The sequence below is a fragment of the Neopsephotus bourkii genome, unplaced genomic scaffold, assembly GCF_033783945.1.
Source record: "Neopsephotus bourkii isolate Nb327-2 ecotype Australia unplaced genomic scaffold, CSIRO-AGI_Nbou_v1 NB_1600, whole genome shotgun sequence".
Classification (NCBI taxonomy): Eukaryota; Metazoa; Chordata; class Aves; order Psittaciformes; family Psittacidae; genus Neopsephotus; species Neopsephotus bourkii.
This window is the reverse complement of record NW_026902076.1, coordinates 5,980,257-6,002,840: the sequence shown is the minus strand read 5'-3', so window position 1 is coordinate 6,002,840 and position 22,584 is coordinate 5,980,257. Positions and strand designations below refer to the sequence as shown.

The 22,584-nt window shown below is 36.8% G+C and overlaps 2 protein-coding genes across 6 annotated transcripts in view; one reads left to right on the top strand and one right to left on the bottom strand.

Moving 5' to 3' along the window:
- LOC133222549 (uncharacterized) overlaps window positions 1–22,584 on the top strand; it is a 146,788-nt gene that overhangs the window by 54,422 nt on the left and 69,782 nt on the right. The gene's annotated exons all lie outside the window — the stretch shown is intronic.
- The window catches only part of ATAD2B (ATPase family AAA domain containing 2B), an 82,013-nt gene that overhangs the window by 17,324 nt on the left and 42,105 nt on the right, over window positions 1–22,584 (bottom strand). For 4 of the 5 annotated variants that reach the window (XM_061372327.1, XM_061372329.1, XM_061372330.1 and 1 more), the window contains 8 exons: window positions 20,897–21,029; window positions 17,955–18,141; window positions 17,109–17,294; window positions 16,380–16,515; window positions 15,877–16,073; window positions 13,199–13,358; window positions 9,536–9,658; window positions 4,771–4,908 (listed from right to left, as the gene is read on the bottom strand). In XM_061372327.1, coding sequence (XP_061228311.1) covers window positions 4,771–4,908; window positions 9,536–9,658; window positions 13,199–13,358; window positions 15,877–16,073; window positions 16,380–16,515; window positions 17,109–17,294; window positions 17,955–18,141; window positions 20,897–21,029 — 1,260 coding nt within the window. The remainder of the gene's footprint in view (window positions 1–4,770; window positions 4,909–9,535; window positions 9,659–13,198; window positions 13,359–15,876; window positions 16,074–16,379; window positions 16,516–17,108; window positions 17,295–17,954; window positions 18,142–20,896; window positions 21,030–22,584) is intronic. The other variant, XM_061372328.1, reaches the window with a different exon arrangement.

Here is a 22,584-nt window from a genome sequence, read left to right as displayed (position 1 = left end):
TAGAAAGAAGATTAATATCAAGAGTATAAAATGAAAAAGTCACTGATCAGGTAAATTTTAGGATCCTATTTTGCCCTCTGTCAGAGAAGGCAATAAAATAAAATAAAATAAAATAAAATAAAATAAAATAAAATAAAACAAAACAAAACAAAACAAAACAAAACAAAATGATGTTTGATTACTTCAAGAGTCAGGTATTTAATAATAATGTAAGAAAATTTCTTTGCCACTACATATCACTAACTCCAAAAGCTTGGATCCCCAAAATGAACAGCCATTCAGCATATATTAGAACTCCTTCAAATTCACTAATTAGCATTTTAAATTAGAAGAATTACAAAGCCTATGGGTATTAAAAGAACTGTTAACCAACCCAACACCAGCAAAGTTTGCATTTCCTTCAAAATCAGGCATGAAAAAAAGAAAAATTTTTATTTCTCAAATGTAAAAACTTCCTTTTAAAGCACCTGGTTGAAGCCAGCATCAGATACAGGACATCAAACTACTGTCATCCAGAATGCCAACTCCTACATTACCCAGAACAGAATGATAAAGTAACAAAAAGGGACAGTTGTCTCAGCTCTGAGTAAAGATGTCCTCAAATTCCAGAAAATCACTTTTAACGGTGTTTGTCAAATTACAGTACTTGTCTCTATCTCAAGTGAGAATTAATCCAAGTCAAATCTGGAGAGCAGGAGAAGAAAAGAAAACAGTACCAAGCATAAGATTTGTGACAAAACAGCAGCAGCTGCTAGGATTTTAGTGTTAGCATCTGGATGACTGTTGTCAGGCTTCATACTGTATGCCAGTATCCAAATTCAGAACTAGTGCAGAAGGCTGAAAATAGTTAAAATAATAAAAACCATATGGCATCTGGTCTGCCATGTCCTCTGATAAGGCATTACTGCAGTCTTATGAAAGCCTAAGGTACAGCAATTACTGACAACACAGCAGCACAGAGGTCAAAGAGACAAAACAGATGAAAATCAAAGACTGAAAATAAAACAGCTTTTGTGAAAGAATATAAACAAAAGACCTTTATTTCTAATTTTTCTAAACATTCCTGACAAAACAACGCCTCATTTCCATTATAAAGCAGCAATAGCTTCACGATAGCAAAAAACAGCCATTCAGGAAAAAAAAAGGCAAAAAACCCACCACCACAAAAAAAACAGAGGTGCACAAAATATTATTTAGAAACTAGATTTTCTGTAGCATTTTTTTATATCCTTGCTTGATCTCCCTACAGTTCTACAGAGACCACTAATCACTTCAGTTATTGGGAAAATTTAACAGTGTGTTTACTTCATATTTCATAAAATGACTTTTATGACTTTTATATAATACTTCACATAACAGAAAATATTTTAATATTTTTATTTCCTCCAAATGCCATTTTCACAGCTATCATGTTCATATACAGCATAAAAGACATCTTCTCCATGAAGAAGACATAAAATCTGCAGTCCATCACTACAATATATTATTGTTAAATACTGCAAAAAAAGATAAAAATGTAAAACCAGATCTTCCCCATACAGTTTATTTATGTGTAACATTAAAGGAAGCAACTGCAAGACAGCAAAATAATATGCAACATACCCCATCTACTGGCAAAATAGAGCAGCAGAACAAGCTTTATTATACAGCATCCCAATAAAGAGATGCTAATGTTTTATGTGCTAATGTGTATCTAAACCAATTACAGTGACTAATTTACCAGACACACCAAACTGCACAATGCTGGTAGCTTCCTTTTCCACACACGTACATACCTTCTTATCAGTGCCCAGTGATAAGAGGTGATGGGCCAGATCAAAACACAAGACGTTCAATTCAAAATTAAGAAAAAAAATATTCTTGTGAGAGTGGCCAAGCACTAATGGCGGTTTTCCAGGCATGTCACAGAGCCTCCTTTCCTGGAGACACTCAAAACACAACTGGAGACAGCCATGTGCAACCAGCTCAGAGCAGGGAGTTAGACTAGATGATCTCCAGAGGTTCCTTCCGACCACAGTAATTTTGTGATTCTATGATCAAACAGCTACTTACATCAGCCTTTTGACTCATGTCCCATTCTAAGTTCTCACCATTTTTACTTTTCTCAAAATACAGAGTCAATATGAAAATATTTTAAATTATCCGTTGCAAAACTCTCCCAAATGGATTTTCAGCAACTTCTACTAATGCAATACTTTTAAAACCCATCCATACTGTGACACACAATCCACGACAGGTGTATCTTCAACCAGGGAAATCAAAGACTGTAGATTAAACCTAACTCAGGAATGTATATCACAAACAAAACAACTATTTTGTGCCAGATTTCTGACAGTCCACTGGCTGTAACCGAATAAAAAAAAAATATATATATATTTGAAAATTTGATCACTATAGGTAACTAAAAGAAAAAGTTTCGTACAAAGTACATAACCTCAGAAAACAAACCAACACCTGATAAACTATTTCTTATTCTCTATCATACCAGCCCTGAACGATAAAGGGGGCTTTAAATCGAACAAGGCTGCTGCCCTGTTTGTAGTCCACTCTGTTGTCAGAGAATATGCTTGACATTAATTTCCTTTAGGGTTCTCAAGTGTTTCATCTGAACTGACCTTTTTGCAGCTATTTTCTAAAATACTGTAAAGAAAGCTCCCTCCAAAAAAAAATTTATCAGGAAAACAGTGGTGTGATTGGTGATTTTTTCCTTAATTTGTCTACATAAAAAAATAATTCAAGTTTAAATAGCAGAAAAAATGAAATATTTTCAGAATTATTAATTGCAAAGTACAGGTTCTATCCTGTGTAATTAAAATACATGAATCATGGTCTTTGTTACTCTGCTCGTGTAATACATTTTAGTCTTTAAAAAAACCAAACTTAGTTCTTGACCACAAAAAAAATTGCCACTCTACCTCTAAAATTACCTCTGTTCAGAAATCCATTCTCTAAACCTGTTTCTTCCATTTACACAATTGCAATCCACCATATAATTTGCTGTTATTTGAGCTCTCTACAATCTGCTCAGTTCTGTTCCTGTATTACTTTAGCACCCTTCTTCCCCCTTTTAAGACTCTCTTCCTAATTTCTAGTCTCTACTGAACTTACTACATCAATCTTTAAGTGTGGCCATGTACCACATGAATCTTTTCTGCAGACTTCTGATTGCTTATCAATTCCTGGTTCTCTCTCTTGATTACCAGATCCATCACATCGCTCCTGGACTAGTTGCTTTTCCCAGACTCAGCCTTAAAAGGCAGATTTTCATTTGATCGTAGTCCCAAACACCACTAAGGCTCAAATTTACTTTCCTTCCAAACCTAAATCACCAGAATAGTAGCAGAAACAGTGCCTTAATACTACCTTTTTTGTTTTGTTTTGTTTACACACAGAAATGCTGGCAATTTCCTTCAGTTGATGTCTCTAGTCTTCAAACAATAGCCACTACCTCCGTAATATAAGGTGGAAAAGAGAGCAGAAGTACCAGAGCTTCTTTTCATACAAGTCACCAGTAATAGCTGCTATTTCTCTTCCCGGGAGATGTCTGGCTTGGAGGTCTATAAACCCTACCGTCTGTTGCACAGCACACACAGCCAGGAAAGTGCTCTGTAGATCAGCCAGAGTGAGTACCTCCATCGCGGATTTCATAGGAAACTAAACAAAAAAACTGAGACTCCCTTCCCTCCTCTCCGTTTTTGCACAAGCTGCCAAATGAGTAAAGAACAGCTTGGATCCACATCATCAATTTACTCTATAACAATTTATTCAAGCCATAATTCTGTACGATTGACTTTAATTCCTTTAATGGAAGAAATTACAGCTTCAGGAAATAAAACCATACACCTCTAATTAATTAAAGTATTTGACATCAGCATTATCATTCATATATAAACAATGTTCATCTCTGGATACTTATCACCACGCCCAGAAAACCCTTTTTCATCAAGGAAAAGTACCATGAAAGAGAGCACAAAGGCGAATGAAAATTTGCCAGCTTCAATCTATCAGTTTGCCTATTAAGCAATTGATAATGCTATTAATAATATATTAATGATGGATTCCACCTTATCAGCTGGAAAGCCATGCACAACTATCTGTATCTCTCATACTCACTTTCTGTTATAGTCTTTGTTTATGACAAAATATCTGTTGCGTATTTACCTGTTCTAATCAACTTACCTCTTGAAAATAATTAACAGTTCCTCTGCTTACCTGCACCACAGTCATTCCTCACAATTCTACAAATTTTCATCACTTCATTGGACTTACCCAGTAGGCTACAGCCAGAGTATCCAGTGATGGATTCTTACATTGAAAACCAAGTGCCATAAAGGAAAACAATTTCATTTGTAATTTCTTTACTAATTTTTAGCATGATACTGTATGTACTGAAGATAGGAAGTAACTATAGTGCATGGGAGACTATTAAGCAGCATGTGGGTATGTACCTGTGAATACACACACAGTGTAAACAAACCTTAAAACAGATAAAAGAGATCTTCTCATTGGATTAAAGATGTCTTATACAGAAAACTGTCTTCTACAAAGAAAAAAGTAATACTCATATTACATGAGAAAAACAATCATCACAAAAACAGAAATCCTGTTTCTTTACAACTTCTTGTGCAGAGATTTCATGTAGTCAGAAAAACTAGTATTTCCTACAGTTTCATGTGTTTCATGCCTCAAATTACTTCTGGAAATAATGAGTAAACAGTTTGCCATTGAAAGTACCTCTAATTTTGCACAATTATCACCCAAGGTACTCACATGCACATTTATTCGCAGAGTTGGGCCACACAGCCATTGTGGGTTTTTGTTTGCTCCGAAATGCCTCTTCAGCTCTAGCTTCTGTCTTCCGTACAGTGGATCCATGAGGATTTATTTGTTCTGCTGTTACCGATAAGCCTGCATACAGAAGATAACCATACCTATTTAAATAAACCAAGCTGCATAAAATGATAGAATTTTAAAAGAAACTTGGGATACCATGCTGCAATGAGAACACATCAGTTAATATTTAGCTGGACAATCAAAGATATTTGTTTTCTACTGACAAAATAACTTACTGGTTGCATGGTCTTAAAACTGTCAACTCTGAAGGATTAGAAAAATATCTCACACTTGGGTCCCCAAAGATTGCACTCTTCTATCTGTATTTCCTCTACAAAACAAATTCTTATTGGCAGTTTAAATTTTTTCTTGATTTTAAACAGGTGATTTAGAATAGAATGGCATTGTATGCCACATCAAAAAGAGCATCTGAATAAAAACCTTGTGTTGTCACCATGATCTATGTTATGTACAGTGTATCCATTTCAGATTCAGTATGAGCTTCTAGGTTGAGAAAATACAATTCTGCTTTTAAGAAAAAGTCTGTTTTGCTTTCTGCAATCTAAGTTCATCTCATAGCTTCTACTATTTCACTTTTTTTTTTAATTAAATTCTAAAAATGCAACCTTTCATATTGGCTAAGCACATTTTAAAGACATAAACGAATCTCTGAGGTTTCATATCTGTGAACTAGAATTTCCTATCCATCCACCTGAAGAGTCTTCAAACTGTCACACCATGTCTCCAATACTAACCAGAATCAAGTGCTCAAGAGCTGACAAGAAGCTCTCAAAATGATGGATGCAGAAATTAAAAGATCCACTCAGGAACTCTCACCTAGCAGTTATTAGTTACAGCATAAGTTTCTAGGTACCATTACAAATATTTTAAACTGTGTACCAGAAGTCATTTCACTACTCAAAACATCCACCATTTATCTCCCTTGTCATCTGCGGGTTTCAACAAGAAGCTGCAAATTCCCATCACCTAGTAGACATCATTCTTCATTTAGCAACTTAGAATTTGCTATCATTAAATTCATCATCTTTCTACAACAGCACCTCATTTCAGTAACACAAGAATTCTATTTTAACTTCTATATTCTAATTTTATTACAAAGTTTATCATTCTGTTATGCTGCAGTACTTCTTTTTGACACTGGTTACCAGTTCCGGTACTAAGCAAAAATGGCAGCTCTGTCAAAAAATGAGAGAAGTTGTGGGAAAAAAAAAAAGCAACGTAGAAAATACCTTCAATTTCAAAACTGTGTAAGATTGCTAAATAACTTGCCAAGAGAATTGTGAAGAAAAACTGACATGGAGCTTTTTAGCCTTAACCCTCATCCTTCAGTATCCCGGAAATAAATTAAGAGAGAATATGTGGCACAATTCAGAAAATCAATGGCTTTTCAACTAGGTAAAGGTTAAAAAGCCTACAGTATGTGTCACTTGCCTTCCAAACTCCTCTGTGATTCCAGACAGAAACACCTGATAACATTTCCAGAGAACGTATGAGAAGCCTCATGCAGATCAGCTTGTGCAATTCCATCCAAACCTCATCTTGAACGTTGAATTCTTTCCAAATACAGCCAAGAAAATGTTGGCCAAGATCTAACCAAGCACAGGGTACACAGAAGACAGATTTCCTTTTTGATGGCCACAGCCACCCACTCTGAAGCAATCTGTGACTGCAACACTACCTTGACCTCTTCCAAGCAAGCATTAATACAAGTTTTACAGTCAGTTCAAGAACTGCTAGTAGATCCACATGATAAACCTGGACTTCTTTTTCATAGTCCCACAGTTCACATTATCACCCTTTTTGTGACTACAGTGTTGTTAGCAAGCTAAGAAATTTAACTCTGCTAAGTCTTGAATCCTTTACCAAGCTGATTCCACACACACATGCGGATGTGGAGAAATTTGGACACTAAATGTTTTTGCTTTTTCCCTATCAGACCGCACACATGCTAGTATAGCACTTTTAACGGAATATGAGAAGCTCAGGGTATTCTAAGCTGAAAAAAAGCCTGCTGTGCATCATACAAGCACACTCACTGTGACTTCAGTCTAAATATTCATTTAAGGCCTTGTTTCAGGGTTCAATTCCCCACCACTTTGTCTCATACACTGGTCAGGCAACAAGGCTGGCTGCCCAATTCAACATGATTTAATCGGGTAGCTCCACTCAGGCGAATGGCCTGGTATGAGCTACCACTCTTGCATTTAGGTGAGCAGTGGCACAAAGCTTTTGGACAGTAAAAGGCAGTTTACACTCACACAATTTTCCTCAAGTATTTCCTCATTGAAACATTCCACTAGTTCAAAATATACTCTTATTATGAAGCAGAAGGGAAGAAGAAGTATCTGGGGATCGCTTCTATACTTGACCATCTGGTAATCAATTCAAGGAAGAAACCAGAAATCCCTTAATAAGCTTGTGGACATCCAATCAAAAGAAGAAAATGCAAGTTATGCCTTTGTTGCCCCTCGTCCAAAATGTTCTGAAACAAGGTACGTGTCAAAGTCTAGACCAGCAGATGCACTGTGATTTTGCTGATTTGTGAGCTTGCTGAGCATATTCTGTAGAGCAAAATGGGAGTAACAGCAGCACTGATCAGCATTCACATGCCTTCCATCCATTACAATGACCAAGACTACATGCCCAAAGTGCCACCTTCTTGATGTTCTACACCACAATCTTTGACACAATGCTTGATCCAGGGACAGGAAAACCTCTTGTGCTTGCCTTACAGCATGAGGTTTCCTCAGGCCTCAAGAGCTTCATACATTTTTCTTCATTCATAAGCAGTTAATCTAGCAAAGCTTCTTACATGTGTTCCAAATCTTCTATCCTTGCTAACCCAGTAGATGATCCTAGCCTTCCACACTCTGCAGCTGGACCAACTACAGAGCTCATCTGCTCCTGAAACCACCACAATGCGGGGTCCAGAAGTATGAGTACCTTTGAAATGTGATTTGCAGGTATCTGTGACACTATTACAGTTTCCATGCTGCTGCACAGAGAGCTTTTGCTGTATGTGAGCTGCTGTCAGTCACACTGGTGCTGTTAGCCACCTATCTACACCTGAATGTCCATTAACCAGCATCTGATACAAACAGTACCTTCTTTTTTATGATTCAACAAGTTGATTGCATTAAACCATCAGCTTTAATTATGACTTCTGAAAACCCACTTTTTTCCCAACAGGGTCTGCAGGTTTTGCCACCAGAACATATATTGCTTGGTCATTGCCACAGAAAAGCAGGGCAGCATTCCAGTTAGCTCTTGCGAGACTTTCAAGGAGGGGCTATGAGCTATACAGTCACTCTGTGTAACGGAGAGCTCTTACAAACGGTTACTTTAACTTTGGATGCAATAACCTTTAACAATCATGGGGGACTCGTAATGGATAATTAACTGAGCATATCTCACAGAGTGACACTAAGGCCAAAATTGTGAATATTCTTATACTCGTAATAGAAAAGTACAGAGGAGAAATGAAGGCATTATATTAGTTCTATTTTACAATCACAGCGAATTACAATTGGTTCATTTATCCACAATTCAAGACACATAATTCAAGCCTGTACTGAATTAGACAAAAAAAAAAAAAAAGTGTGACTGAATGGGAAAATAAAAGGAACTGTATCCATTTTAACCTGAAGAAGAGAAAGCCTACAGATACTTGCACAGTTCAAAGAAATTTACTAATAAAAGGTCTTCAGTCTACGACAGAAACATTTCAAGAACCAGCAGCGGTAAGTTCAGACCAGCCAAATTCAACTTAGAAATCAAATAGCGCAAGTTTTTTTACCAAAGCAGGAGGCAAAGCAGGAAACAGCCTGCCAAGATAAAGCTGGAATTATTGAAATCAGTAATCCCTAAATCAGCATGAAATTTTGTTTGAATGTTATAGTTCAGTGATTTTCAACCTTTTTCAACTTTCAAAACAGTAAAAATTTTCCATGGAGGTATAGAATCCTTCATGTAAACAGAGCCCTGGGATTCCGATTCCGATACTGGGAATATGCTTGGGCTTTCGATTACCTTTCTCAGTCACTTTAGATAGAAGATGTCCACAGACTTGGAGTTGTATCGACTACGAACTGAAAATAACTGCGCCAATTCAAACAAAACAGAGTTAGCGATGTCCTTCACTATAGGGAGCTGTATTTTGTGACTCTGGGCTTTTACACTGCCAGCCTCATGCCCCCCTCAATGTGGATGTAAGAGCTGTTTCTTAATCAAAAAAAGAGGAAAGTCAACAGATTATCACCAAAACTACACGTATGCACACGCCAGGGTAAGCTGAAAATCCACTGGTTTAAATGCTTTCTCTCCCTTATCATAACTGTTATTACACTGTGTTACATGGAATTTGCAGAATATAGCTCTGGTTTCACCACAGCTTCAGTTAATACAGCAATCCTAGCATTTATCTGTTCACCATGTTCTATAATACTGTTTGTGCCAGTAGGCAATACATCCATCATTCTTTGTAAAGAAATATGGTGCTTTGTCAGACCAGATCATACGCTTGGAAAAAGACAAGTTTTGAGCTCAGTTATCCTTTAACATGCACTGCCTAAGTCTGACATGTATTCAGTACTTCACCTTAACTAATTTTTTATATGGACATTTGTGAATTTTGTTTTCTCTCCCATATATGTTATGTTATGATAAATGAAGCTAAACATACCTCTTTTTCTTCTTGCTTCCTTGATTTCTTCACACATCTTATTAAATTCTGGATCCAGTTCAGCAGCAATGATAGCATGAGCAGTGTCCTTCAAAGTACATGCTCTATGCCTAATTATTTTATCTAGAGAACAGGACACCATGCTTGTTAGTTTTACCACAATTACATGAATTCTTTACCATTTTCATGTTGTTCTGTACTGCCTATTACAACATTGATACAGAGAGAAGTACTTCGGAAATACTACAAATGTATGAAAATGTAAATCGATCAATACCCTAGCATGCTGAAGAATGACAACCCAGCTACCTAAGAGATACCGGAGTTTTCAAAAGTGCCAATTGTTACTTTAATCAAGAGTAGCAAACAGTGAATGATGAATACACCTAAATCAACTTGCCATCTTTAGAAACTTGCTAGAATCAGCAGGTGTTGCCAGTTCTCACAGGCAGATCTACACAGTGTAATGCAGAGTCCCAAAAGTAACAGAGACTTGTCCAGGAATGAATTTACCTACTGGGGTCTACAAACATTTGTACAATTATACTGCAAAATCATTTTGGATATCTCCTTCATCTGCAAGGTAGACCTGGCTTGTCCACATTCCTCCCGTTGTTTTTTTGAAACCTGAAGTTATTGCTTGTTATTTAACAACTACTATAAAATTCAAAACTGTGCTAAACCAGATTACTTTATTGCTAATATTGAATAGCTATTTCTTATTTTAATCCATTGAGAAAACCTGGCAAGAAATAAGCCTCAGGTTTGCTACATTTCCATGTCTATCTGGGGAACAGGACAAAAAAAAATATTGCCCACACTGGAAGCCTAAACATGACTCATAAAAAAACATGTTCTCAAAGACCAATTCCCATACCTTTGAAACACACAAAAGAAATTATTCCAACACTGTTGAAATTTGAAAATAATGGTAACTTATTAAGTAAGCCCATGTGTAGAGAAAATTGACATCTAGAAGGTTTCTTTTCAATGAAAGCTACAGCACTCGTTGTTTGCCATTAGTACAAACATATTTAATTTGTCAATTCATCCATACTGAATTACTATTTCCAGCTGACGGAGGTACTTCAACAGCAAACATCAACATTAATGTCTACAACATATTATACAATTAGCAGATTTAATCTGTTTTAATAATCACTAAAGACAACAATTAAGAATATCAGTGAACATTTACCAAACAAGGTTTATAATTCTAGAAGCAGCATATTTTACAGCTGGAAAAATTGCCAAGTGAAAAAGAACATCCGGTACCCCACTCCAGTGAGCCTTACATACGTTTTCTCGGGAAATCTATCAACACTTAAATCAACTGGAAACTAGAATTTTTTAACCACGTATTTGTGAAGCATTATGGTTTATGACCACAAAAAGAAATTATAATGCATTCTCTGCAGATGTAATTTTGCAGTGTTAGACTTTAAAAAGCTGGTCAGATAATACAGTTTAAGATGCCCTTGCAAAAGAGAGAAAGAAAGGAAAGAAAAAAATAGAAAAGAAGAAATCAAACCAGGAGTATTTGATTGAACTACAACTTTCTTCTAATCGTGTGACGGGCAAGACTTTTCCACAGACCGTGCTTCAAAGAGGCAAATGCTATTATGTCTACCACACAATGGTTATGTTTCCATGCGTTTAAGAATATTTCCTGGTCAAACAATGGAAGAAAAAAAAACACCACCCTACCTTTATTATATAACCTATCTGAAATTTTATAGCAAAGTACCAGGAGAAAAACCTCAAAGAAGCCAGTTTTCAATACCTGCACTGTATATAAAACCAGCTAGTCTGGTAGTCCAATTGCTTTTCCAACTTAATGACAGAACAGAATTAGGTACAGTATGATTCTTCTGTAAATTCAAGCATGAAGCAGAGGCAAGCATAAAAGCCCAGCTTTAAAGAAAGTGAACATTTATAGGTTAATTTTAAGCTAATGCATCTGAACGCATATATTGCTTACTCTGAATAGACATGATGTGCTGCTCTGAATAGACATGATGTGCTGCTTCAGCAGTACATTCACAGAAATTTTGCATGCTAGAAGAGCAATACATCATCAACTGGTGACAACACAGAGGACAGAACTATCTTTCATTACCTACTCAATGATGAGAAACTCCAGAACTTAACCTAGAAATAGCCAGATCAATTTCTCCCAGCTAAGCCGCGACAGCAAGGAAAACCAAAATATCCCTACATGAAAACTTCTGCCACTGATGCTCCCCAAGCTGTCTTCGTTATTTTATGTTTCTGCCACAGTGAACCTGAGACTTGTGTTGTTTATTGATCCTGAGCAGATCTGACCTTGGAACTGTAGTCACATAATACCTGCTCTAAAACTTTAAAAAACCTCTTCAGACTGTATTTCCTAGAATTAAACAACCAAGCTCACAGATCCAAATGGCCTAGAAATGAGAACAAACGGTATATATTGATGCCAATTTTCCCCAATGCCCATCACTTAGTCACAAACGTACAGTAGTCATGTGCAGGAAGTATGACTCATCTTCTAAACAGACACTCTTCAGACACCCAGAATCCCAAGTGTCAATCAAAGGCTTTGATTAGTTCATATCAATTACACATCAGAAGTCCTCAGAAGTGTTATAAAGATGACAGAAAACCTTCTGCTGTATATAATCAATGTTGTTTTTTAATTTCAAACCAAAATACATTATAAATTGAAGAAATAAAGTTTATCTTTTACAGTGATAAACTAGCACTGGGTTCAAAAGGCAATGTACTACTATCTGACCTGACTATTCTGTATTTAGTTCACAAATGCCTCAGAAAAACAAAAATTTGAGAATCAACAAAAATACAGAAAATCAGGCTTTAACCTGGTAAAATTACTGCACAAGATTTAAATTAAAAATATTTAGCACATTGGAGTACATCTGTAGGTGGACCCAGATTTCCAAGTATCACCTATACTAAATAGAGCTACATTAAAAGGGTACTTTGTTGTTGTATTATTAATGACTCTTGAAACTGCCAACTGAGGGTTTTCTTTTGGCAATGTACACTATAAGGTGGCCCTAGCAAAGAGAACATAAGATGTTCTTTCCTTAGTTTTGTGCATTAACAGCTTTTACACACATTTCAATCCACAAATTCCATTTTAATTGAAAGTGTCCCATCACACTTTGTCAAGACAATACCTTCTAATCTCTCCTAATCAGCTGCAACTGACTTTCTTGCCTGATGATTTATCCTGGTTTATTTCTATCCCCAAATACATAGCTCTTAATTTCTGTGTGAGGATTTCGTGTTCTAAGCCAATATGGAAATAAAGCAGGCCACTGCCAGACTGCATGCAGGATTCTCTACAGAGCTCTCCAAATCACTTTGGGGTTTTGTTGCATATACAAAGTCTATTCACTGAAAAGGAGCTGTAAATTTGAAAATTAACTACAAAACCTTATTTATTAGAAAACAACTCAATGCTGTAGTTCTCCTCCTCTTATAATATTCTCCAGCACCCCCCATGCCTCAGAATACTAAAAGCACAGAGCCTTAGCACTTGCTTACCCTAACTGCCACACAGCATGCAGTTTATTTAAATGCTTGAATACTAACCAACTACGTGATTAAACACCACAATTTCGGGGTTGGGTAGGCCAAAATGAAGTAGATCCTTACCTCCAGGATCTTTGTCTGGATTGTACTCCAATGCATTGCTGCAGATCAGGTCAATGTCTGTTAGGAAATCCTTCGCTGTTAAGTAGTTGTGTTTATCAATTTTAGTTATTACTGTTGATAGGTCCATTGGCTCTTTGATAACTTCAAGGTAATCTGAAACCTATAAACAGCATGCAGAAATGACACAGAACCATATGCATTACATTTGAACATTGCCAATTTCATATCTTTATGCTCATATAATCATTCCACATGTTTAGCTCTAACGTATTAACCAAACATTTTAATTTCTGAACAAACATGTTAAGAACAGAGGTTTAATCAGACTAAACACACAAGACTTGCAAAGCTGTAGCTCACCAACATCTTTCAAAATTAACTTAATGGTATTTTTGAGACAACACATTTTAACGTACATGTATTTTTAATTTTATTTAGAGTGATTTTTTAAAATTTTTTAGTGTTATAACACTGCCTTGGCAATCAGCCTAACTCAAAACCTTAGGATGAACTAGGGAAGTTCACAGTGTAGGTAAAGTTCCATTAAACTGAATAGTCAGAGTATCAGCTTTTAAATATCTTCTATTAAACACTTCACTCAATCACACGTTCAACAAAAAAAGTCAGGTTTTCTTGATTTAAGATGTTAGACCGATGGTACAGTCTGAAGAGAAAGCCTTCTACCATTGCTCACAGCTTACTATGAGCTTAGCTCGTAACTGGAGATTCAGCAACCACTTGGGTATGCTAAAAAGTATTTAATGTAATTAATGATACCATCAGGGTCTCAAGCTTGATAGTCAAATGCACCAGCACAGCTGCTGTTAACAAAATTCACCAAAAAAATCTATGGATTTGTTATTTACTTCAAGGAAAAAAACCCTATGCTTGAAAGTTTCAGTGCAATGAAGTTTACAATCAATTAAAAAAACTGGCAGCCTCAGAAACAGTACTGCATTTTTCTTTTGAAATTACCCACATATGATGGTGGCTACCAAATACTGAAGAGTTAAATACATATTCAGATCAAGCTGTAACAGCTCCATAAGTTTTGGGTTTTTTTTTTAAATAATGCATCTGTAGACATTCATATAAAAAAAATTATAGCATAAACTAACATTGAGCAACCTGGTCTAGTGCAAGGTTTGCAAGGGAGTTGAAACTAGATGATCTTTCAAGTACCTGCCAACCTAAACCATTCTATCATTCTATGATTTTATGATTAATGCATTACTTTTGCATTACTTTTATTAGTCTATAACCTATTGCCTTAAATACAGACATTGAAATTTTTGGTGAAAAATTAAAATTGCAAAAATTCTTTTTTGTCTCCCTCTATGGAAACATGATGATAATGGGTTCAGTGATTGGAAAGCCAAGCCACAGGCTTCCTTTTCTTGTTAGCACATCAGAAAGGATCTTCGCTGGAAACTGTAAACATTCCTGATGAATTAAGTCAGGAAAATCCTTGACTTATCACATAGCAGCATTCTCTACAACACAGGTAGGAATGAAACAAGCTTCAATTTTCAAAGAAAGTCAAGCAGACAGCCTGGTGTAGGAAAGGATAATCCTGTGCTTAAATGCCCCAAGTGGGACAAAAAGGATTACATTAAATTTCTAGTGCTTCGATAAACTAGCAAGGGTCTTGGCAAGTCTTTAAATAACAAATTCACATTTTGATTCTCTCCATCTACAAAACAAGCATGGTAATTTGTTTCCTTACTCACCTAAGTTTAGACCACAAGTTCTTAGGGGAAAGGGACTGCCTTTACTGCAAGTATGAGGAGTTTCCTACAATAATGGACCTCCCAAGCAGATTCATAATAAGAACCAGTTACTGCTCAGACCATGCTCACACATTAAAGAGCTCTTGTCAATCTATTAAAAACCGTTAGCTACTAGCCACTATGGAAACCTCAAATATAAGCCCATAAAAGATGCCTGTTCATCCTGCATGGAATTTACACTGCAAATCTACTTTTTACAAAGCTGTACTTTCAATATCCCATATTCATATCTTAATATCTTTCAAGAGATACTTCTCTTCAGAAGCAATTAAGCATTTTTTTAATTAGCAACCTTGCAAAGCACCAGCATCTGATCTCAAATTCAGACTGAACACAATCCTATTCATACAGCAGCACCTGAAAATAGATTTGCAGATCAAACTGTCTCAGTTAGGTGTGCACACACCATAATCAACCAGTTAATGCTTTATAATGTGCTACCATCTGTGATTAATGGCATCCACAAGCATTACTGCTGAAATTATTCAACAATACTATTAATGCTGAATACATTACAGAACATAGATCACTTTCCCAGTATTATCATGCCTACGATTACAATGCTGTAAAAGCTTTTATTAAAGAATTATATTTATGGTTTCAAATATTTCAGGAGCACTGGTAGCAGTAGGAGCAATGGCATTTCTAAATGCTGATTTCAGTTATAAAATTGACAAGAATGCACAAGGTCACTCATATAGCCAAAGAACACGCTCCAACTCCTTGCACCACACATGATGAGGCTGTGACTATCTCACCAGCTACAAATCAGCATTTTAGCCTGGAAAGATAATGGACCAAGCATCTAATATCAATTTCCTTTTTTCAATTTATATTCTTTTTTCTAAGTGTTTCAACTTCATTGTTTGCACATTACTGAAACAAGACCTCTTCAATATCCACCGGTTTGCTGAAGATGTTAAAGCGTTTGTCTGTGGCCAGCCTCTTGGTAACATCCCTGAGAAACAACCGCAGCTCTCTCAATGTGTTCTCTTCCTGGTCCTCCATTCGCTGCTTCTCTGCTTCTGACAGCTCACGGGCAGGGCATGGCAGTGCAAGAGGAAGAACTTCCAGAGCACGAAGAGCTAGGGAAAAAAAACAAGAAGTCAGACAATGGAAATAGTAACAAGACAATGATTCTTGGGATTATGCCACTCCAGATTTCATTATATACTTAATCTGCCTCATTGATCTAACTATGACTGCATGCTTAGCCCCATAATTCTCCCATTTCCAAACCTGATAAATGTAATGCACAAAATTTATTCTGGGCAGTAATTAACACTGTCACATGTGAATTACACTGTCATTTACCCATACCTTTTGAAAAAGGAAAACATCACAAAACATTCAGACCACACTATAATTGTTTTTACTGTAACTTAGTTTACCAGCCTGTTTCCTTCTTGGTGGGGGCACTGCTGCCTCATCAAGAATTAACCCTTTGAAAAATCGCAATCTGTCTTCTTCACTTGGTTTCTGAATATAGAAAACCTCTTCATACTGGATTCTGAAAATACATTTCACCTAGAAAAAAAAGAAAAAAGAAAATTGAGCTGCCACTCAAAAATACATGAATAAACTTATCAAAATTAGCTACAGGAAAGAAGACAGTAAACTCTACTGAAAGCTGCACATACAGCTTAGGGAAAACAAATCCTTGTAATTCTCACTGAATTTTCTGCAGGAACTAAACTTGCAGTACCCCATGATACCAACAGCCACCTCTGCAGTGGAAAAAAAAGGAGAAAGGGCAGGATGGGAAAAAAAACAGTAAAAGGGTTGTGGAAAAAAACAGGAACACCCCTCCCCCATCCTGAGCCTCAGAATATGTAAAGCTAAAGGTTAGGCCTTTAGACGAAATCTGCATTTAATTACAGTGGAGTAATTTGTCAAAATGAACAATTTTGTCCTCTCAAAGTAGCATGAAGATTATGAAAATCAGTAATATGGGCATACAGTCCTCATTAAAGAAGATTACAAACATTTAATTAATATTACATTTCCAGTTTTACATATTTTAAATTACATTAGAAAACCACTGCAAAACAGAATGGTTTTACATGATCAAAACATTCACATACCTCCCTTAACAATGCCTGCTTCCAGCATAAACTTACCTCTTCAGGCAAATCACTATACATGGACTCAGAGGTAGACAGCAGAAATATAGGGGAGAAAGATGGTATGTCTTGCAGCAAAGTTAGAAAAGTAGCTCTCACAGTTTCACTGACAGCTTCCCACCAATCACCAATATGAGGCATGTAAACAATACTTGGTACTGTTCTTCGAGCTTCACGAAAGATCTAATTAAAAGAAACAGTGGTATTTAAACTAAGAAATGAATTGTTATTATCACTTGTGAGTAATAAAATTCTTGTGGACTAGGAAATTAGTCATATTTGTGATATTTTATATAAAAATGTTCCAGTAAAAAGTAATTATCTAAACAGAAAGGTTTTCTAAACATGTTTGTGACTGTTAGCTAGGAAGTCTGTGTGCTAGGGAGACTACAGAACAACTACTTGTCATATATGCTTTAAAAACTTGCTAAAACTGAACAGTCAGGATGAAAATTAAACTAGACTGCAATCCATGCAAAATCCACCGCAAACTGTTTTGAAACCTGAAACATTTAAAACTGAGTATATGAACCCAGAACCACAGCACACCAATTCATACACAAGCTAATAAAACAAAATTCAGGAACTGAATACCCGGATTAAATTTACTGGATATTAGGTATGTGACTAAGGGGGCAAGTTAAAAACGTAATTACTCTCACTAGTCAGCAGAGAGATCTCAATCACCCTCTAGAGATCCCTTTCTTTTAAACATGAAAATAGAAGGAGCCTATGAAAACCTAGCTTTAAAGTTACATTCCAGTTAGCTGCCTTTATATTGATTCAACTAATCTGTTCCAGAATTACATCTTTTACTCGTTACAAAATAATCTGCAATGTCACCTGTGCACATGATTCTTCAGGCGTTTTGGCACTGACTGAATAAAGTGCTGGCAGATCTAGCCTGTGTACAGAGAATTTTTCAAGAGTGTGCAACAGTGCTGGAGCAAGGTGCGAAGTCTGACCCGAGCCTCTCTCTCCAGATAGCAGTAACCTTGGTCTGTAAGAAGTTGGCTGGTGATAAGCTGACCTACAACAGAGCAAAAGTTGCAAAGTAAAATTAACTTGCCAATGTTATCAATGGAACAATATATGTAGTAAGGTATTTTAGAATCCAAAAGATTTTCAGAAATGGGTAAGGTTCCTATGACAGTGAAAAAAGATTCAACTAACTCTACCATACCTTAACACTACTCCAAAGCTCAAGCTTTGTCTATTCTTTGATTTCACAACAATTCAAACCCATCTATGCAAAACCATGCGTACACTAAATGCACGAAAATTCTGACTACCCAGTTTATTTAGAATTAATTTCTTGAGCATGTAAGAAGACTCCATGGACTTCCAGTGAAGATATTCATTTAATCATGTCTACTTCAGTCCTAACTACTACAGCATCTCTTCAGCAGCCTCAGGAATCCCAGGTCAATCCATTCATCTCTTAAGTACTACCCAAACTTCCAAAATCCACCTAAGATTTCAATACTTTAATTAAAAAATACAATTGAATAAATCACTATTCTTCTTCTATTCTAGCATAACCACACGCTTCTATTCAGTAGATTTTCAGACAGACAAAAGATTTTGAAGGAAAAATTGCAAAGGTAAATTTATTTTTTGCTTTTGCTGTTGAGAAGAAATTGTAAGGAGTGCATTCAAGGATTTGGGGGGTTTTGTTTGTTTGTTAGGTGGGGGTTACCCTGTTTTGGGGAGAAGTGAGACATGAAGAGAGAATCATTTGTTTTTTCCACTATAAGTCTTTCCCATGTATAGAAAATTGATTATGAAACCAAAGGGTTCTTTTTTAATTAATTTGCCTCTGACCTCATTAAAGCATTTTTTATCTGCACATCAACCATCTTGGCAGTGCAACAAACCTGGCTGGTTTTATTTCAGGTTAAATCTTTTGTAACAGCTATCAACATTGTTGACTTTTGGCTTCTCAGTTGTGGCGGTGGTTACACACACAGACAGTGATCAAAAATGCTCAGAAAGATAGCTTAAGAGAGGTTTACATACTTTACAAAAATAAATATACTCATCAAGATTATTTTATTTAAACACATATCCACCCAAACATATACTATTGTTTTGCTTTTGGGTTCCCCCCTCGCAACCTCCCAATAGAAAGCTTAAATTTGGCATTAAAATACTTGAGTATGTACTATGTGCATTACACAAAAAAATTTTTCCGTTTTCCACAAGATGGCTCTACTAAACAGTCCTACTACTGTACACTTTCCCTAACCTCATTTTCTTTATTTAGCAAACTCCCTGCAGAACCCCTCAAAAAGTAGTCTAAAACTATTCTTAATACAAGACAAATAAGTGTTAGTTTATCATTGTTAATTACTGTAGTCAGTCCAATTTATACAGGGAAGACTCATCCAAATTTCACACACGCTTTCTATATTTCCGTTTTCCCAAAATATTCCATGAAAAAACAATACAGAAAAGATGTTAGAAATGCTAAAGCATTAATCACGTTAATGCATCCAAACAGCTGCAGAAGCTCAACAATACTTCAGACCCAGGAAAAACAAACAATCCCTCCAAGATATTCTTACATACCTCTCTTCCCAGTTCTTCATCTTTCAAATCAAAATAATTTGTTATAATTAAGAACTGCTGTTGACATTCTTACTTCTAAGCTCCACCTGCCTGTCCCAAACTACTTCTGAGTATTGTGCCTACGATGTGGCCCTTCCCAAGATCATTCACATATCTAAAAGTCTTGTCCACACAGTAAAGTGTTTTTATTACAGAACAGCATTGCCACCACAAAGAAAAAGATCTTCTTTGATACTTTTCCTAATGTAGAATTACAGCTTTCATAGAATCATAGAATAGTTAGGGTTGGAAAGGACCTTAAGATCATCAAGTTCCAAACCCCCTGCCATGGGCAGGGGCACCTCACACTAAACCATGTCACCTGCCAGGGATGAAGCATTCACAACTTCCCTGCGCAACTCATTCCAGTGCCTCACCAACCTAACAGGAAAAAACTTCTTCTTTATATGCAATCTAAACTTCCCCTGTTTAAGTTTGAATCCGTTACCTCTTGTCCTATCACTACAGTCCCTAATGAAGAGTCCCTCCCCAGCATCCCTATAGGCCCCCTTCAGATACTGGAAGGCTGCTACGAGGTCTCCATGCAGCCTTCTCTTCTCCAGGATGAACATCCCCAACTTTCTCAGCCTATCTTTATACAGGAGGTGCTCCAGTCCCCTGATCATCCTCATGGCCCTCCTCTGCACTTGTTCCAATAGTTCCATGTTCTTTTTATGATGAGGACACCAGAACTGCACACAATACTCCAAAAGTGAGGTCTCATGAGAGCAGAGTAGAGGGGCAGGATCAGCTCCTTCAACCTGCTGGTCACGCTCCTTTCGATGCAGCCCAGGATACGGTTGGCTTTCTGGGCTGCGAGCGCACACTGAGGCTGGCTCATGTTCATTTTCTCATTGAACAACATTCCCAAGTCCTTCTCTGCAGGGCTGCTCTGAATCTCTTCTCTGCCCAACCTGTAGCTGTGCCTGGGATTTCTCCAACCCAGGTGTAGGACCTTGCACTTGGCATGGTGAAACGTTGTAAGGTTGGCATCAGCCCACCTCACAAGTGTGTCAAGGTCCCTCTGGATGGCATTCCTTCCCCCCAGCATATCAACTGAACCACACAGATTGGTGTCATCAGCAAACTTGCTGAGGGCGCACTCAATCCCACTGTCCATGTCACCGACAAACAGTTGCACATATCTGATTACATGTATTTAGAGAAACACTCACATTGTAAAATGAAGGTAGGGTTTACGTATAGCAGCTGATGACTGTTTCTTTGGTGATCCTGAGTGACAGCTTGTCTCAAAAATTGATGAAGCATTCTCATCATCACTATCATCTAATAATAAACTTGGTACATCTGTTCCAAGAAATATATTAATTAGAATCTTATCACTTCTCAATATATGCACAACAAGCAAGAAAAGACATTACAATTTTGTTCATGTAAATTATAACACATTTTCAAACATAGAAAAAAATGCGTTTAACTATCAGAACACAGAATAATAAGTACTTATTACTTCAAAAACCAAAACAAATTAAATATTGTAGAAGTCTAATCATAATTACAATTTATATTTTTAAACCATCAAGCAGAACAACTTCCTGAATACAAACGTTTAACTTGTTATGAAATGCTTCCTTTGGTTTTATTTCACAGTTAGAGGTTTTTCAAGGATAAAGCTATAAAATCTGCAATTCCTCAGACGACATAGAACTTTGTACTTATTTACTTGCTCTAAGTGCCCAAATTTTTACAGGTACATTTCTTCCAAAATTATTCTCAGCACAACTACTGAGACAATATACGTTTATGAAGAGCTGCTTTCCACCCTCTGATCATCTGCCAGAAAATATCAAATTACTGTTTATCATAGTCATTTCAATTCATTCCAAGTTCATTTACTACACCTTAACCTATTTTAATCCCTTTGCTAGTAATTAGTATAATGAACTGGAGTGCATTATAAACTTTCAGAAACTAAAATCTAAAAGACTGATTACATTCAAAAGGCAGACTGCAGGGACAAACAACTACAAAAATTACAAATATGGCACTAAAACAAAATAATCAGTTGACAGCTGAAAATCAGATACAGCTAAATTAGTCACCAAAGCCACAATGGGATTAAAAGTGGACTGCTGCGATTTGATAATGGGAAAATACTGTTGCAACATCTTTAACTGCCCCAGGAAAGGAGTTCAGTTAATGTTACCCTATACAAGCCACTCATTCTCACTCCCATATTAAAAACAGTCTACAATGATGGGATGAAAATGCTCACAGCCACTCAGCTGAACAGTAAGAGCAGTGCAGAGGCCAGGTCTCCTGAGGAAGCGAATGCTCTGCAATGAATGAGCAGCCTTTCTGAGAACATCGCAGACTCACTGCAGCACACTGTGCTCTGGGCAACCTCTGGACAACCTAACAGTAGCTCAAGTTGGCCACCACTGCTTAGAAAATGGACTGCTATGAAATGGAAGAGTGAAATACAGAGAGAGGTGTTACTCTCAGATGTATGACCCACTGCATAATTTGCCTGATTTACATGAAGGCATGGCACAGGTCCCACTAGGCTGATCAAACCACCACCACAGGACAAAGGAATGAACTTCAAAGCAGCATTAAGTGTTGGACAGAGATGCCATCTAAGGGCTATATGCATCTGCACATACAGTCCAAGGATAAATTGTTAAGAGACAATGAAAGCCAGTCCATAGCAAGAAAAAACAATTCAGAAGCTGCTCGACACGTAGCTCCGGCAAGAGCAGAGGCCTTCCAAATCAAATGGACATTGGCCTCCTAACTCTTGGCTCCCTCCAGTCCCTAAATAGGCAAAATTTTTCTGCTATATCAAAGGCAGGCCATAGGGTAGACCACAGGATAAAACCTATGCTCATGCACTGGACAC